Genomic DNA, 18690 nt, shown 5'->3' with positions numbered 1-18690 from the left:
TATGAAGATTGATTATTACATCGAATCCTTGAGCAAAAAAGTGCTTCATAATTTTACATTTCAACATGTCAATTACTTTTCCCTCATCTTCCTATGCTATAATATTACAATCTACATCACTTATAAATAAATTCAAGAAGTAAAGTGAAAAAGTATAATTCATATAAAATATCCATCATATATACATTTATAAACAATTAAGGTCCATAGAAACATTTGCAAACAAAAATCATTTCAAGGATTTTGTACTATTTGGAAGAACTTGCCATTCCTGACAGAACATAACTTCTTGGTACATCTTGTACTTACTAAAACATATTTTGGATAGAACTAGAAATATCACTTCCAAGGAAAACTTTAATAACACTTTATAACTAGTATTGGAAAATGGGCACTTGCAATTAAACTTCAGCGACGCAGTAGTCCTCCGTTAACTCCTCTCTTGATGTTGCTCGGTAGGTTTGTTACGTCAGGTATCTGGCTTCTATATCAACAAAAACATTAGTTAGTTCTTTGATTTTACAATCTCAAACACTACAGCTTATTTTTCACAGAATGATTTCGAAGAGGGTTGTGGGAGCGGTGGAAAGCAGGCGTCCATAAACCACAACATTTACCCTTTCTTGCCACATATTAGCTTTTTTGTCTTCCGGCAGCCATAACTGTTCGGTCTTCCTTGTCATAACAATTGAGTCTTCAGGCAATTATTATGTTTTTAAATAATAAATTTAGTGTATTAAAATTGGATTTTCAACAATCCAGCCGCATTACGCGAAAGATGTTACATTTAAGAAATTTCAGAATTTCAATGCACTAAATTTACCATTTGAAAACATAACAGTTGCCAGAAGAACAGGGGCGTACGAGATCATTTGTGTAGGGGGGGGGGGCCAATTTTTTGTGCCCCCCTCTTGGCAACATTGTGCCCTTCCCCTTTAAAACTCCTTTTTTGAAAAAAATATGATACATTATTTAACTATGTAAACTATTCGATCATATACACACTTCCATATTACAAGCTTTAGTAAATTATTTATGTAATTTTCTTAAGGGGGGGGGGGCACAAAATCAGGCAATCCCTCTTAATACTGTGGTGTAAGCTTTAAGGGATGAAAATTGAAAAATATAGATGGAAAGGTGTCTAAAAAAATATCTATATTTTCATAGGATTGATACATATTGTATTATAAATTATGATATCAAATATATATTTACACTGAAGGCAGTATTGATTAAAGCTTTTTTTCATAAACCTTTTTTAGTCAAGGGCAAAAGCGAGATTTTAAAGTATTTTTTCTATACCATGTAATTATACTCAAATGGAATAACTGCGTAATTTCAAGTGACCCTCCATGTATAGAGCGGCATGTCCGATGTACCTTTGAAACCTTCATTTCTCCATCGTTTCTGAAGCAAGAAATACGCGAGTCACTTTTGTAGACAAACCACAATAAAAATATTCAGTTTTCAAAATGGGAAACATGGATGTTTAATGCAATACTTGACCAGAAAACGCTTTGAAGGGTATTGTTGTGAATCAGAACATATTTTATTTCTTTTCTTAATCTTATGTGATGCTATGCAATGTAGAATGTAGATTGCCGGAGGAAGGGAAATGCAAGCAGATGTAATATTTAAAGAGCCCCCTCCTCGTACGCCCCTGCGGAAGACTCAAACGTAGTGGCATGGAAGACCGAACGGTTGTGGTTCATGGCCGGAAGACAAAAAAGCTAATATGTGGCATGGAAGGGTATAAAATGTAGCGGCTTAAGGCCGCCTGCCTTCCCCCGCTCGTTATAAATGAGTTTCTATTTTCATACACTCTTCGGAGATTATATCAAAACAATGAAGACAACTTTTTTAAAAAAGTTTTGATTTTTAACAAGCTTTGTTTAAATTACAAGTGTATAAGTAAATACAGAGAAGCTGTTGATATTCTTTTTATATCTATGCTGTTTGAAATTTTGAAATTAAAAAGTTCTCATAAAATATTTTTCTTAATGATAAGTGTGTCTGTTTTAGCTTTGCTAATTCATTTAAAATGACTAAAATTTGCAAATTGTATTTTGGACAATTTTTTTTTTTTTTACCTGGCTTTACTACCTCCTGGAGTCGAATGCTCGAAATATTTTGCGTCCAATCCGATTATGGGTTCACTAAAATTACAATAAATTTAAAATAAATTTTAATCAAAAATCTGTCTTTAGTGATATTTAAAAAAATCTTTATCCTCAAAAAGTTGAAAAATGAAATATGATTAGAAGTAATTTCCAATGAAGAGTTAGCACCATACTCGATGCATACCAGCACAGTTCTACTCTTTGCGAAGTACCAATCAGGGTCAAATCGTCAATTTCGTATTTTATTTTTGTCGCATAATTGTGAAAATCACTTAAAAATAACAGAAAAACCAAAATCCAAAATTTTCTAGTGTTGTAAAGAAAAACGAGGATATCTTAATCAGTTTAGCTCAAAAGTTCAAAAGGTACCACTGTAAACAGTGCTTTAGATCCATTTATTTCATGCGGCGAATATTAATTTTTCTTTTTTATTTGCTTATTTTTAGACTCAAACTCAATGAACGATTCAGAGAGTATGAAATGTTTAATATTTTAATATTAGTTAAAGATGAGATGAGTGTTATGAGAGCATATTCTTGTCGATCCTGATCCAGGAAGTGTCGCGGATATGTAACTCATTAATTGACAGGTCACGTCACATGAAATTACGCCAACAATTGCTTACTTTTCATTGTTCTCTTCGGAGGATGTTTTCTTAGACAGACCAACCCTTCCACCTGGTTTGCCACGCCCTGCTCCTCCTACTCGACTAGACGCTAAAATCAAAATAATTTCCACAATTTGCATTAATACAATTATCACATGATTTAAGCAAAACCGAATTTGGTACAGTACAAATGTCGGACACACAAATAGGGAAAAGAAATTTGAATTTTAAGATTTAAAAAAAAGTTATTTCCTTTCATCGACTGGCCTAATAAAAATCTACCCAAATGAACTAAGTTCTTGTCACTAACTCAAATATTCTCATCCCTTTATCTTTGCAACCTGGTAATGATATTAACCTTTGATACTTTCAGACTTAAACACTGTTTGATCTTATAGATTTCATAGGTTAAAATATTAAAGGTTCTACGACATCGGCATCAGATATAGGAATTTTGAAACATCAGAGTTTGTGACAATTGAACTGAACACCTTTATGGTCTGTTGTTCTATACAGTGCTACCTTCATAGGATGAGACTTTATTCAGTTGTCTTTGATTTTTATCCCAATAAAAGAGTGATTTTAAATTTATTTCTTATAGCAATGGTCTTCTTTCAATACTCAACCAAAGTCCGAAGATTTTCCTAATAAATGTACCCGTCCGACGTTTTTACTGGTCCGACATTTGTCTTAGTCCGACAACCACACTGCAGAACTACAGGATCCCGTATCCTTCAGATGTAAACAACCACACTGCAGAACTACAGGATCCCGTATCCTTCAGATGTAAACAACCACACTGCAGAACTACAGAAAAGTATTTGAATCGAAGCAACCTAGCTGAAATTCATCAAATGGAAAAATATTTACCTACAATAGCCTCTGAACTTTTGAATGATGCTAACTGTTTATTCAACCAATTGATCACATTCTCATTTGATCTGTTGATCTTCTCAAGCTGATCATTCTTCTCAATCAATTCCTCAACCTTCTTCTCCTTCTCCAGTCCCTTGTTCTTCTGCTCGTCTGCTCCTTGGAGAGCTTCGCGGAGTTCTTCACGGACCTGGCCGAGCTCTTGATCCTTCTCATTCAGCAGTTTCTCCTACAAATATTTACTCTTTAATCCTTCATACTCTGTTACATACTGTGTAATCCTTCATAATCTATGTATTCTACATTGTAAACCTTGATAATTTATGAGTTACTTACCTTAAATCTTCTTTCATAATCTAAGCTATATTTAACGTATATATTCTATGTTACTTTGATCAATAAATTCAAACACTTATATGTGTACACTAAACAGGGCTACCCACAAAAGATGAGAATTTAGAGACAGAATTTATTCAATGTTTGGTCTTAGATTAGATTTAAAGGTTTTAAGGTCGTCTTTTCTTTGTGGGTAACCCAAATCAACTTTATTTTGTAGATCTTCATTCTCTCAGTTACCTGTTCTGCTGCTATCTTCCCCCTGAGGGTGGCCTTATTCTGTTCCTGTTTAAGCTGCTCCTGAAGCTTCCTAATTATCTGGTTTGCTTTCATCAGCTCCTCAGTAACACTCCGAACAGCTGATTCACGCCGGGATACGGTTCCAGTCTAGATATCGTGACAAGATATCAATAATTATACTGATTATTTTCTGATTATTTTCAACTGTGGTTTCCATACTAAAATGACTTGCGCACTTCTACTGCAGGAAAATTAAAGGAATTATCAGAATCGAACACTTTTCAACCTAGTAAACTGTAAAAGAAAAAAAATCTTCCCCATAATTTATAAGATAAAGGATCCAAGGGTACCGTTGTGAATTAGACATTGCCATCATTGCATGGAGGGTCAATTTGAATTCCGAGGATTTTATTTCTATTTTCACTGTTGTAACTAAGCTGGAAACTTTCAAATGGGATATCCTTAATCCCGATCGGTAAATTAATCTGAAGATTTATAACAAGCGGAGTACATGCATTTTTTTATCTTGAGATTAAGAAAAAGAGGAAATCAAGCATTGATCTCGATATCCACCATCTAAAGTTTTCAGCTCTGATTACTCTCTTCAAATTCTAATTGTCAAATCATAGCAAACTTTTGTCGTAAATAGTCAAAGTTTACATCTCAAGTTGTAAAGATAAAGAGATTGGAATATTAGAGTTTAAGGTGAGTAGATCTAATCCTAAATCATAATAAAGGCATTGCAGCAAAATTACTGCTTTAAAGGTCAAAACCGTCAAAATTTCCCCTGATCTAAGTGGAAAAGAACAATATCAGGTTTTTCATGAATTTTTTTAATACACGCAGAACGAGTGGCTATATGAATTGGTTAACTACGCGGGCTTTCTACAAAATCCTCATGATTAAAAATATTTTACTTTTTCCTGGAGCTGTGACGCTAGCTCCTCCTTCTCCTGTTTGATCTTGTCCACGAGGTCCCTGGTCTTGTTGATCTCCTGGTCCCTGGTCCTCTCCTCCTCCTCCAGGACGGAGATACGGTTCTCCAGCTCCCCTCTCCTCCTACACTCTTCACGATGCCGACTCTTAACAAGAGAGATTAAAACTTTTGAACTTAAAAACTTAACTTGATTTTATTTTTATCTTACGGCTCAGTCATACTTTTCTTAAAAACATTTCTCAAGCACAACTTGGTGGACTCTAACCTTTCTTCGCTTGGTGGACTTCCCGTAATTTCAAAAATAAGTCTACGACATCAGTTTCAAAAACTTAAAAATAAGAAAATTAAAGTCTGGAGCGAAAAACCAGTTCTGTTTAAATCATTTAAAAGTTTTGAGCTCTGTTTTGAAATTTATAAATTTTTATTAAAAATATGCAAACAGCTCAGATCTTTATCTGTGCCCGGTGCCTGGTGATGGTATGTAGTTCTACTTGAACCCTGGTCCTACCTCTATATATATGCCCAGTCCCTGGTATGGGTTTGTAGTTCTGCCTGAACCCTGGTCCTACCTCTATATATGCCCAGTCCCTGGTGAAAGTTAATAGTTCTGCCTGAACCCTGGTCCTACCTCTATATGTGCCCGGTCCCTGGTGATGGTTTGTGGTTCTACTTGAACCCTGGTCTTACCTCTATATGTGCCCGGTCCCTGGTGAAAGTTAGTGGTTCTGCCTGAACCTTGGTCCTTCCTCTATGTGTGCCCGGTCCCTGGTGATAGTTTGTAGTTCTGCCTGAACCCTGGTCCTACCTCTATATATGCCCGGTCCCTGGTATTGGTTTGTAGTTCTAGTTGAATCCTGGTCCTACCTCTATATGTGCCCGGTCCCTGGTGATAGTTTGTAGTTCTGCCTGAACCCTGGTCTTACCTCTATATGTGCCCGGTCCCTGGTATTGGTTTGTAGTTCTGCCTGAACCCTGGTCCTACCTCTATATGTGCCCGGTCCCTGGTGATAGTTTGTAGTTCTGCCTGAACCCTGGTCCTACCTCTATATATGCCCGGTCCCTGGTATTGGTTTGTAGTTCTAGTTGAATCCTGGTCCTACCTCTATATGTGCCCGGTCCCTGGTGATAGTTTGTAGTTCTGCCTGAACCCTGGTCTTACCTCAATATGTGCCCGGTCCCTGGTATTGGTTTGCAGTTCTGCCTGAACCCTGGTCCTACCTCTATATATGCCCAGTCCCTGTTATTGTTTGTAGTTCTGCCTGAACCCTAGTCCTACCTCTATATATGCCCGGTCCCTGGTGATAGCTTTTAGTTTTGCCTGAACCCTAGTCCTACCTCTGTATGTGCCCGGTCCCTGGTGATAGTTTGAAATCCTGCCTGAACCCTGGTCCTACCTCTATATATGCCCGGTCCCTGGTATTGGTTTGTAGTTCTAGTTGAATCCTAGTCCTACCTCTATATGTGCCCGGTCCCTGGTGATAGTTTGTAGTTCCGCCTGAACCCTGGTCCTACCTCTATATGTGCCCGGTCCCTGGTGATAGTTTGAAATTCTGCCTGAACCTTGGTCCTGCCTCTATGTGTGCCCGGTCCCTGGTGATAGTTTGAAATTTTGCCTGAACCTTGGTCCTTCCTCTATATGTGCCCCGTCCCTGGTATTGGTTTGTAGTTCTGCCTGAACCCTGGTCCTACCTCTATATATGCCCAGTCCCTGGTATTGTTTGTAGTTCTGCCTGAACCCTGGTCCTACCTCTATATATGCCCGGTCCCTGGTATTGGTTTGTAGTTCTGCCTGAACCCTGGTCCTACCTCTATATGTGCCCGGTCCCTGGTGATGGTTTGTAGTTCTGCCTGAACCCTGGTAAACTCCTCCTCCCTGGTCACCAGGTTTCTCTTTAACTCAAGGTTACTAGACTCTCCACGGTACTTCGCCTAAAGACAGGGGAATAAACTTATTTCATAATTTATCTAAGGTTTACGACATTGGGTTATAAAGATATTGGGATTAGAAAATCAGAGTTTGTGGCAAAGACTCAATTCCTGTGACTGGTCGCTCGTTATTGTTTGTTTATATTACTATCTTTTTTTTGAAGAGCTGAGAAAAAGAGTAGGGCCCCTCCCCTTCTCCAAAACAAAAAACAATCCATTATTTCACAAATTTTGTATAGGAGCTTCAACCTTCACGGAAACTAAATGAATTAATGGGAAAAGTATAAGCAAAACTTTAAACAAAAATTCAAATTAATTTTAACACAAAGCCAATGCGCAACCCTTGGCTATAATAAAACTTCCTCTAGATTTAAATTTTGAAAATAGAAACTAACCACCTTTTCTTTTACTAACCTCTAACCTATGACAGATCTCTGTTCTGAACATCAAGGCTCACCACCCTTTTCTTTAACAAACCTCTAATAGATCTATATTCTGAACATCTAGGCTCACCACCCTGTTCTTTATCTAACCTCTAATAGATCTCTATTCTGAACATCAAGGCTCACCACCCTTTTCTTTATCTAACCTCTAATAGATCTCTTTTCTGAACATCAAGGCTCACCACCCTTTTCTTTAACTAACCTCTAATAGATCTATATTCAAGACTAACCACCCTTTTTTTTAACTAACCTCTAATAGATCTATATTCAAGACTAACCAGTAACCACCCTGTTCTTTGTTCTTTAACTAACCTCTAATAGATCTCTATTCTGTACATCAAGGCTGGCCACCCTGTTCTCTAATTGTTCTATGGATCTCCTATGCCTGGTTTCTATATCTCGTCTCTCTGATTCAACCCTGACATAAATATTAAATATACTTAAATATACTTATAAATGGAGAGTAACTTAAAATTACGGCAACAGCCCTTTATTTCTAAATATATATTTGTTTATATAAAAATATATGATTATAAATTTAATATAAAAACAGTACGAGAACAAGATAAGTCAAGATTTAAAAAAAAGAACACTGTAAAGTTAAGATATAGTAAAAGAGGAAAATGTGGGAAAAAGAAGAAATGGAATATTTTTTATATTTGAGGCTACTTTCATTTATAAATACTTGATTTGAAACCTGATGTCCCCTTTTGATATTTCTACCCTAACAATGCACTGACATTCCAAATATACGGGGGGAGGGGGGAGTTTTGAAGGTGGAGGCCATGATATTACTAACATATGTTATTAAATTAATCGCTGAAACCTGGATTGAAGCTCTGCGATCTTCTGTGAGCAGCGATCCTTCTCCTCCTGCAGATCGTTCAGCAGCTTCTGTCCCAGGCTGCTGCTGGTTTCCTGCTGCTCCCTCCTCGCAGCTGTCAGCTCTTCTGAATGTTGTTCCAACTGCTTCTGCTGCTGAAAGATCTGCTGTTGCAGCTGCTGCAGCTGTGTAGTTGACACATTGATTTTATTCTGCAGCTGTTGAATACATTCAACTAAATAATCCTAAAATAGACAAATTTTAAAGAGTCCAAAACAGGGATTCACAATTAGAAAAGAAAAAATCTTCCCATCGCATAGTCTTGAATTTTGGAATAATGACGCTTTCATTCATCATAAAAACCTGTTAACTGTCTTCTTTGCTAGTGTCCATGTTTAAAATATTCATTCCCTTTATCGACAGTTAAAAAATCTTAAAAATGAAAAAACAAAAATGTAGAAAAAATTAAACGTTCCTGTTTAAAATGTTGTTTTCAAAGTAAAATTTGTTTAAATGTTTTATCGAAACATGCCGGTTTTCATTAATTATTTTTAATTTGATAAAAATGTCTTAAATACCTTTAATTGTGAGTCTGAGGCTTTAACAATGATAAGGTTCAGATGGCAGAGATGTTTAAACATGTTCAGTTCCGTGAACTCAAGGCTGGGTTGAACTGTTCAGGAAAAGGTTCAATATGTTCAAAACAAAACTAAAGTTAGACCTTTTAATTATTTATATCAAAGAGCCTAAGAACATAAATAAATAAATAAATAAAAGATCAACCATCATTCCGTGGAAATCAAGGCCGAGACCCCATCAAAAATAACCACCAAAGGATGGAAATTAATGTATATCCGATTATGACATAAGTCTAGTGTGACTGTGTGATCGAGACATCGAGGTCTAGGCCAGTGACAGAAGTCACCTCCCCACTGCACACAAACAGCGCCTGGACTAGTGCATTTCGCTTCATAAGTCCATGAGAAACCCAACCCGTCAGTACTTGGATAATCAACAAAATTTTAGGCAAATAATATTAAAATTATTATCTTTTTCCCAATTAAATAGAAACAGTTGCGTGAGACAAGTATTTTTATTTCTAAAAAAACAAAGACGGGTTAAACATTTCAAAATAATTGTAACATATAACATCCCTATATTGAGATTGATGATAAGGATGAACCCTGGGGACGAAAAGTCCCCGTGTTCAATACATTTCTCCAACAGCTGGCAGACCATCCCAGGGAACGAGGAATAATCAACTAAAATATTATTAACTAGCCTTAGAGGGCGCTTCGCGCCCATCTTCTAAATTAATTGTGAACATGTTCTCTTTATGTACATCGTAAAACAAAACAAAAATAATTCGCGGATTTTCACAAAAAATTTCGTGGATTTTCAAAATTTTCAAAAATTTAATGAAGATCTAATTTTGATGGAGACAAATATTTGAAATTTTGATGATTCATAAACCTTCCCTGGGGTCCCTAGATGTCCCACAAAAAATTTGGGCCCGATCGGTTCAGCCGTTTTGACGTTTATTAAATAAAAACAAACAAACAGACAAACAGACAGACAAGCCAAATTTATAGATAGATATAAGGAACAAAGAAAGCAAGATTTGAAGATCTTTTTCTGTTTGTTTATTTGTGGCAGATTGAACTTTTATAAATGTGCCTCAATAACAGAAAACAGATGTGTGATCAGCTAAAAAGAAGATGCAACAGTCAGAGAAAAAAATTCACTGCTCTTTTTAAAAATTAGTCCTATGAAAAAAAATTGAATTGTAAAAATAAATAGTAAAAAAATTTGCCTCAACTAAATTCCGATCATTGAATATGTTTGTAAATCCACTAAAAATGTCAAGAAATCCGTAAGAAGAAAAACAACATTTAAATACTGATCTTTCTATGTTACCTAATAATCCCTAGTTTCTATGTTATCTAGTAATCCCTATTTTCTCTGTTACCTAGCAATCCTTAGTTTCTATGTTGTAATCCCAAGTTTCTATGTTACCTTGTAATCCCTAGTTTCTATGTTTACTAGTAATCCCAAGTTTCTATGTTACCTTGTAATCCCTAGTTTCTATGTTACCTAGTAATCCCTAGTTTTTATACTACCTAGTAATCCCAAGTTTCTATGTTACCTAGTAATCCCTAGTTTCTATGTTTCCTAGTAATCCCTAGTTTCTATATATCCTAGTAATCCCAAGTTTCAATGTTACCAAGTAATCCCAAGTTTCTATGTTACCTAATAATCCCTGGTTTCTATATTACCTAGTAATCCCTAGTTTCTATGTTACCTAGTAATCCCTAGTTTTTATACTACCTAGTAATCCCAAGTTTCTATGTTACCTAGTAATCCCTAGTTTCTATGTTTCCTAGTAATCCCTAGTTTCTATATATCCTAGTAATCCCAAGTTTCAATGTTACCAAGTAATCCCAAGTTTCTATGTTACCTAATAATCCCTGGTTTCTATATTACCTAGTAATCCCTAGTTTCTATGTTACCTAGTAATCCCTAGTTTTTATACTACCTAGTAATCCCAAGTTTCTATGTTACCTAGTAATCCCTAGTTTCTATGTTTCCTAGTAATCCCTAGTTTCTATATATCCTAGTAATCCCAAGTTTCAATGTTACCAAGTAATCCCAAGTTTCTATGTTACCTAATAATCCCTGGTTTCTATATTACCTAGTAATCCCTAGTTTCTATGTTACCTAGTAATCCCTGATTGGATTTTAGGAACTGGAAATCCTCTTCAGTTATGCATAAAGAGTAGAAAAGAAGAGGGTCTTGACTATCAGTAACCTAAACAAGTATTATAATGGTTTTAATGGAACAAAGATGTAATTTTATGTGACCCTCCAATCATAGATTTACAAGTCCGATTCACATTTGACTGGTCAAGAATAAATGATTTAGCTATGCTGAGCTCAAAATTGATTGTGTGAAATTGTGGTTTTTCTGCACAACTCGTTTGCGGATTTTTGTTGCAGAAACAATGGTCGAAATTTTGAGAACTTACTACTCTTAATGCAAGAAATCAACAAATATTTTACGGTATTGAACAGATAAAGGGTATCGTTGTGAATCGGACATGCCCTTCTATTCTAAATAGGGTGTCACTTGAATATACGTCCACAGTCCTTTCAACTTGAGCAAAAAGAGTCCTGAGAAGTCACATCCTTTTTGTAAGATCTACAACGGTAAGGGGCGTATTCAGAATTTGTCCAGGGGGGTGGCTTCAATTGTTTATCTTTCCAAGGTGTGGGGGGGGGGACTCAGCACCTGTTTGGGCCTGAAAACCCCCTGAAATCAATAGATTTCACTGGTCCAGGGGGGGGGGCTTAGCCCCCCATAGCCCCCGTGAATACGCCCCTGAGTATCTTATCTCACATTAGACTCCGGAGTAAATTTTTTGTGGAATTTAATTGGTCGGGCCATCAGAGACAGGAATTAACTTAATCCGTCAGTCTGGAAAAGTGATCAATTTAAAATCAGATGTTTTTTAATAAAATATCTACACTTATTCAACAGAACTTATGAATCTTCTCATACTCTAATCTGTAAATCCTAATATTTTGCAACCTGATGTCGTAGAGACATTCGAAATGTCAAACTATAAACTTAATATGATTAAAACAGGTAAATAATTTGAAAAAGCTAAGGTTTACAACATCAAGTCGAAGAAATTAAGAGTTTTTGACGAGTAATCAGTTCCTTGACAATAATAAGACATACAAGAAACTTAAATTCATCACGTTTTAAAAAAATTTTCGGAACCTTCACCTGTAAATAAATATCCTTGGAATGGTTATGAGCATTGGGTTTGTCTTGAAGACAAATATTTAATCTTTGTTTTTTCTCTCCGTCCCGTCCTCTCACTAATACACTCATCTCCTTGTTGAACAATACACCGCTGGATCGTCCTGCGCCAGCATTAAATCATTATGAACAGATTACACAGCATTCACCCAAATAATATAATTCAACGTTGGCATTCAACATTTTAATACAAATTAGAACAAACATGTTTCTTGAAAGAAATGCGATTTTTTTAGTATTATGGAAATCCATCAATTTGAACGAACAAACTAGAACATTTTCAGTGGTATAATGTACATTGTACAAAAACATGGTGGCTTGGAAAGCAGGATTTAAAAGCAAAAACTGTTACTAGGGACGTGAAGCGTCCTAAAAGCCGAGTAAGGTAAAAATCTAATCAGTGATTTAAATAGATACAAGAAATTATAACTGAAGTAAAAGATTAAGAAGTTAATGATTGCTTTCCTTGAGAGGAGTTTTGTGAGGAAGTGCCTATCAAGGAATCAGTGGAGTTTATCATTAGTTGAGGTTGAGATGAGTTTTGATGATGTATAGGTCCGGGGTTTGAAGTTGGTTGATTTATAACTCCGAAGTTCAGGGACGGATTTTGTTGGACTGAACTGGAGTTTGGAACTGGAGCAGCATTAGAAGCGTTTAACAATCTAGGTGATCCAGTTTGATTATGAGCTTCTCCATTAAGAACGGGAGTTGTTCTTAAACCAAGATGTGTTGCTCCAAGTTGAGTTTCCGTCCTGCCCCAGGCTCCTGCTGTACCTGGAGCAGTGTTATCCAGAGTAAGACCAGAGAAGGGAGAAACTGTGGAGGGTTTTGAAAGTCTAGTGTTTGGGGTACTGGAGTATAGTTGAGGACGGGAATACTGCTGAATACTGGACGCTACTGGAGCAAACTGTTGTGTACTAGAGGATACTGGAGCAAGCTGCTGAGTATTAGAGGATACTGGAGCATACTGCTGTGTATTGGAGGATACTGGAGCATACTGCTGTGTATTGGAGGATACTGGAGCATACTGCTGTGTATTAGAGGATACTGGAGCATACTGCTGTGTATTGGAGGATACTGGACCATACTGCTGTGTATTGGAGGGTACTAGAGCATACTGCTGAGAACTAGGCGAACTGGAGACTATGTTTCCTCCTACTCCGCGTAGAATTGAAGGTGTATATCCTGAAGATTAATTTACAGTGAGAAATAGGTTTTGGGTCTATATTCTAGAAAGGGGTCACCGTTAAAGGGACCGTTCACTTATTTAGGTAATTTGAGGTATTCAAATAGGCTATTAACTATTCATTAGTATAACTGTGTCCGGAGAAAAAGCCAATTTTTCGTTCAGAATTACAGCGCAAAGGTATGATTTGACTTGAGGGATTGATACATTTTCCCCACTTCCCCCAGAATTCCCGAGTTGAATTCTAAGAACCGGGTTGAAAGAGAGAGAAGGTCGTCTTTGTATGAACATCTTAAATCATGTTTGAACATAAAAAAGTGTTCATTTATTGCTAATTCTAAAATCAAAAGTTTTCATATTTTTTTTGTATAATGGCTGACACATAATGTCATTGAAATATGATAATTTTAGATTTTATTGGGCTGTTTAAATAGTGTCTTTGCAAAGGTATCATACCTTTACGCTGGAATTCTATGCAATAAATCGGCTATTTCTCTGGCCATGGTTATCTTTTAAAATTAAGACAAATACTAATGAATAGCTACTAGGCTATTCAACTTGTCCTTACTTAACCAACCATGCATTCATGAAGTTCTAACTTAACTTTCTTCGTCCTAATATGCTAGGACTTTGTTCTAACCTTATATAACTTTTAATGTCAGAATTTAATTCAAATTTTTCCTAAACAAATCATAACGTGTCCTCAAGTAAACTTTTACTTATTTAACCCAACATTGTCCTTTCTTAATAAACCTTATTTTGGATTGGGCCTAGCTTTAACTAGCCTTTTCCTTAGCAAGTCCTAACCTTCCTAACATAATTAAAGTATGTCCTAACTTTATTTAACTGTGTCCGAACATGATTTTTCTCGAGACTCAAATTTGAGAACTTGAGCAAACCTGGCATGTTTGGATGAGAGGGTTGCTCAGCTTTTCCTTTATAATTCTCACGGTACATTTCTCATCTGAAAAAATGGTTCAATAAACTTTTAAAAAAACGTGGAAAAAATGACATGAAAACCCGCAATGCTCGATTCAAAGTTGCATAAATTTGTTAAACAATAATTCTTGCTTAATGTTAAATTTTGATGTCTGGACTTATCCATCTTTCTATTTTTTCTTTAAAGGTTGAGAGGAGGGAGAGTTGTTGGATCTCTTCAACCAGTTCGACATCAGGGTCTGACTCGCTTTGCTCGTGTTCTCCTTCTTCTTCTCTTCCACAGGGTCCACTTTCTTGAGCAGATCAAAGCTCTGATTCTTCACATTTCCAATCTCTAGACTAATTAAACCAAACCAAGATCAAATCAAATTAAATCAGACTACAATCCCCAAACCCAAAGGGACTTTACTAAATTATATCTGAAGAAAGACATTATAGTTTATATGAATCGTTATTTATAATTTAATCTTTGTGGTTTTCTTTATAATTAAAACAACAAAGAAATTGATTTATAGATCTTTTAACGATAAATTTGATAGAAGTTGAAAATTAAGATTTAAGATTACAACGGACATCCGACATTGTGGAGGTTACCTATATCAGCCGCGAATTATCATCCGGAGGCCGAATTTAAAGAATTTGAGCGGCGGCCTAAATTTAAACCGCGGCTCAAATATGGTTGGTTCCCCTTAAAATTGTATTAAGTTTTTCAAGATTTAAGCCNTAATAAAACAGTATAAAACAGTATGAAAACAGTATGAAAACAGTACCCTGAAACCATTATGAGACAATTAGGACATTTTAATGCTGTCCTGTGCTGTAGAAGTCCTAGAATCACTTTCTCAAGTAGTTTTCAATCTTCAATTTTTAGATGTAAAACCTAGATATCTGAACCGTAGTTCATTTAACTATTATTACTAACAATCAACAAAATAAGTAAAGCTGTACACTGTACGTAATAATACTACATTGAAAACTCATATTTTAACAATGCAATTAAAATGTGATTGTCAACGAATTTGACATTTACGCATTTACAATGGATGTTTTAGGGTAACTGTTGCGACTTGTGTTCTTCACTTAATTTTTACATAAATAGACAATAAATTAAATAATAAAATGAAAATGTAGCATTGTTGTGTGTTCCTAGGCTTTACTGTGATAATAAAGTGGAACCCATTTAAAACTGTGTGATATGAAGACGTTATTTAAACAATTTTTATGGCATTTAATGGTTTTATGAAGAAAAGAGTTTGAATATAAAGTTATTAAGTGAAATGTATATGTTTATACTGCACAATTACTGTGTTTCTTATCAATTAGACTCTTGATTCTGACAGTCGTCTTTATATTTCACAGTTTTTTGGGCTCCACTGCATGATTATTTCTCCCCCCCCCCCTTTAAAATAAATAGTCTTTAACTTTGATTAAAGCTATTTCTAATTGCTGGGTTAGGTTCCTAACAGTGTGCCAGGAGAGGTCCGATTCACTTGGGACCTTCAGTAGACCTAGGGCCTGAATAGATATATATAGATAGATATATAAATATATATATGTAGATAGAAAGATATATACTGATACAAAGATAGATAGATGGATAGATACATGAATAGATAGATGGATAGATAGATATATAGATAGTTACTGATAGAAAGATAGATAAATGGATAGATATATAGATGGATAGATAGATATATAGATGGATGGATAGATGGATAGATAGATATATACCTCATGTACCGGAAGAAGCGGATCTAACCAGAACTGAGCCTGATGCTGGCTCAGGAAGCAGGGCATCCTGTGATGCAACCAGGACAGAACTTAAAGGGACTGTTCACAGAAAATGATTTTAAAAAATCATATTTTAATAATCTTAAACCCGCCCCAGCCCGGTGTATCTATAAAACGCCCCCAAACAAACAATATATACAAGTTGGCGGTCACCACACAGTATACACATTGCTTATTTCAGTAATCATTCAGCCACCATGGTAAGAGCTTTCATTCTGTTAGTGCAGGGTGTCCCACATCATATTAGACCGAGAACGGGTCTAAATTATGATTTTCAGAGACTAATCAGAAAATTTAATTAGAATGAATCATTTTGAAAAATAACATAAGGCTCATATAAGAATTTTCTTGCGGAAAATGATAAGTTTTTCGATTATTAAGGGTTTATTTTGGCGTTAAAGATTAGAGATAATCTAATATGATATGGGACGCTCTGTATATTTTACATATATTGTAAAAACTTGTCTTCCTGAACATTAGTTCTCTAAAACTCAGGATGGAACTAAAACCATTATTATCGATGGAGTGAAAACAATTCCCATATTTCTGAAAGAACAAAGAAGCCAATCATTTCATTTTGTGATTGCACAGTAGTTATTGATCGATCCTAATATTAACCTGAATTAGACTCCCTGGTAAGAATAGTGTAGTTGTACACTGGTGTACCGTCCTGCCCTCTCCACACCGAGTACAGTCCAGCCATCTTGAGCAGTTCAGGACCATTCCACGCTTTCTGCACACAATAATATGTAGTTGTACACTGGTGTACCGTCCTGTCTTCTACAGACCAAAGACTGTACAGCCATCTTCAGCTGTTCATAACCATCCAAGCATTCTACACTCTCTCTATACACAATAATATAGTTGTACAGTATACACTGGTGTACCGTGTTGTCCTCTCCACACAAAGTACGGTCCAGCCATCTTGAGCAGGGGCGGATACAGGGGGGGGCGGCAATACCTTAGCACCCCCCTTGGGATTCAGGGGGTGGGCTTAGCCCCTCCTGAGATTTCAGAATAGCTCCTCAATAGCACTTAAGGAAAAGAAAACCTAGTGCAAAACAGGAAAAATATCTATCTCAAAAAAAAATTCGCGTCTGCACCACGTCTTTTTGTTCCTAAATCAGGATTTTTTTGTTCATAAATAAATCCCGTACCCCCCTCACTTAAATCCTGTGTCCGCCCCTGATCTGAGCAGTTCAGGACCATTCCAAAATTTCCATACACAATAATATAAAGTTGAACACTGCATGTACCGTCCTGTCCTGTCCACACTGAATAAAGTCCCGCCATCTTCAGAAGTTCAGGACTAATCATAGCATTCTACACTCTCTATATGTCTATACACAATAATATAGTTGTACACTGGTGTACCGTCCTGTCCTCTTAACACTGAGTACAGTCCTGCCATCTTCAGCCGTTCAGGACAATACAGATTACTAAAAGTTAATTTTAATATTTTTGTTTCTCTGTGGAACTGAGCAGAGACAATAAATAACTCCAAGGTGGATAATAAATTAATCACGAAAATAAAGGTATAAACTATAAAGGATACCGTTGTGAATCGGACATGACTTTAATATTAAAATATAATTCACCTCGTTTTTTGGATCGTCTGGATCTTCAGAATATTTTAAAACATCTTCAATATCATGATCCTTCTGTCTAGAAAGATATAATCAAATAAAAATCCAAGGTTCTTCTCCCACACTTAAACAACGGCACCTTTAAAACCTTTGTTTGATCAAGTATGAACTAGATATCCAGAAGTTTGTTACTTTGAACTGTTTATTTTCATTTGCAGGTTCTCTGTGAAAGTGACTTGATCATTTCTTGCTTATGAGAAACAATGGAGAAATTATCTGGAGTCTTCCACATTTTTGATCAGATTAAGGTTTCAAGGGTAATGTTGTAAAACGGACTTTGTCATCTTTGCATGGAGGATCACTTGAAAATACGCTTACAGTCACTTTACAGTAATAATTTGAACGAGTTCCTAACCTTGCATAAACCAAATATGGTTGTTTGATTTTATCCGCTCTCTGCCATTCATAGAATCCATCACACAGTACAATACAACGCCGTTGTACAGCTCCTTTGTACAGCTTAGATTCCTAGGGTAAAGTACAGTACAATAAAACTATAGTACAATACAAAACTGTGCTTTCGCACAGCTCCTCAAAACGGTTTAGATTTTTGGGGTATAGTACAGTACATGCATAGCTATACAATACATACAAAATTTAACATAACTTTGGGGTATAGTACAGTACATGCATAGCTATACAATACATACAAAATTTAACATAACTTTGGGGTATAGTACAGTACATGCATAGCTATACAATACATACAAAATTTAACATAACTTTGGGGTATAGTACAGTACATGCATAGCTATACAATACATACAAAATTTAACATAACTTTGGGGTATAGTACAGTACATGCATAGCTATACAATACATACAAAATTTAACATAACTTTGGGGTATAGTACAGTACATGCATAGCTATACAATACNGTTTTATTAGATGTAAAACATCATCAACATCAACATCACCATTAATATCAACATCAACATCAACATCAACATCAACATCACCTTAGGATTGGTTCCAGAAAACCATGGAGGCACTAAT

General features: G+C 35.9%; 2 protein-coding genes across 2 annotated transcripts; both read right to left on the bottom strand.

Annotated features, from left to right (window-relative positions):
* Positions 1-140: 140 nt before the first annotated feature.
* Positions 141-14296, bottom strand: LOC111713032 (spindle assembly abnormal protein 6 homolog). Its single transcript, XM_023487819.1, has 15 exons — positions 14217-14296; positions 12597-13316; positions 12096-12235; positions 11024-11114; positions 9460-9567; positions 8884-8978; positions 8309-8550; positions 7795-7900; positions 6920-7042; positions 5094-5258; positions 4177-4323; positions 3598-3829; positions 2746-2836; positions 2091-2156; positions 141-484 (listed from the first exon to the last, which is right to left on the bottom strand). The coding sequence occupies exons 1-15, from the start codon at positions 14272-14274 to the stop codon at positions 409-411; spliced, it is 2460 nt and encodes an 819-aa protein (XP_023343587.1). The 5' UTR covers positions 14275-14296; the 3' UTR covers positions 141-408.
* On the bottom strand, positions 14281-18165 carry LOC111713033 (embryonic stem cell-specific 5-hydroxymethylcytosine-binding protein-like). The gene is made up of 6 exons (XM_023487820.1): positions 18049-18165; positions 17646-17712; positions 16666-16780; positions 15988-16076; positions 15716-15771; positions 14281-14595 (listed from the first exon to the last, which is right to left on the bottom strand). Exons 3-6 carry the CDS (start codon positions 16748-16750, stop codon positions 14427-14429), a joined length of 399 nt encoding a protein of 132 aa, XP_023343588.1. The 5' UTR covers positions 16751-16780; positions 17646-17712; positions 18049-18165; the 3' UTR covers positions 14281-14426.
* Between the last annotated feature and the right edge of the window lie 525 nt (positions 18166-18690).

The sequence above is a fragment of the Eurytemora carolleeae genome, unplaced genomic scaffold (genome assembly GCF_000591075.1).
Source record: "Eurytemora carolleeae unplaced genomic scaffold, Eaff_2.0 scaffold1363, whole genome shotgun sequence".
Lineage (NCBI taxonomy): Eukaryota > Metazoa > Arthropoda > Copepoda > Calanoida > Temoridae > Eurytemora > Eurytemora carolleeae.
Note: the sequence above shows the minus strand (reverse complement) of the source record. Positions and strands in the feature narration are given on the sequence as shown.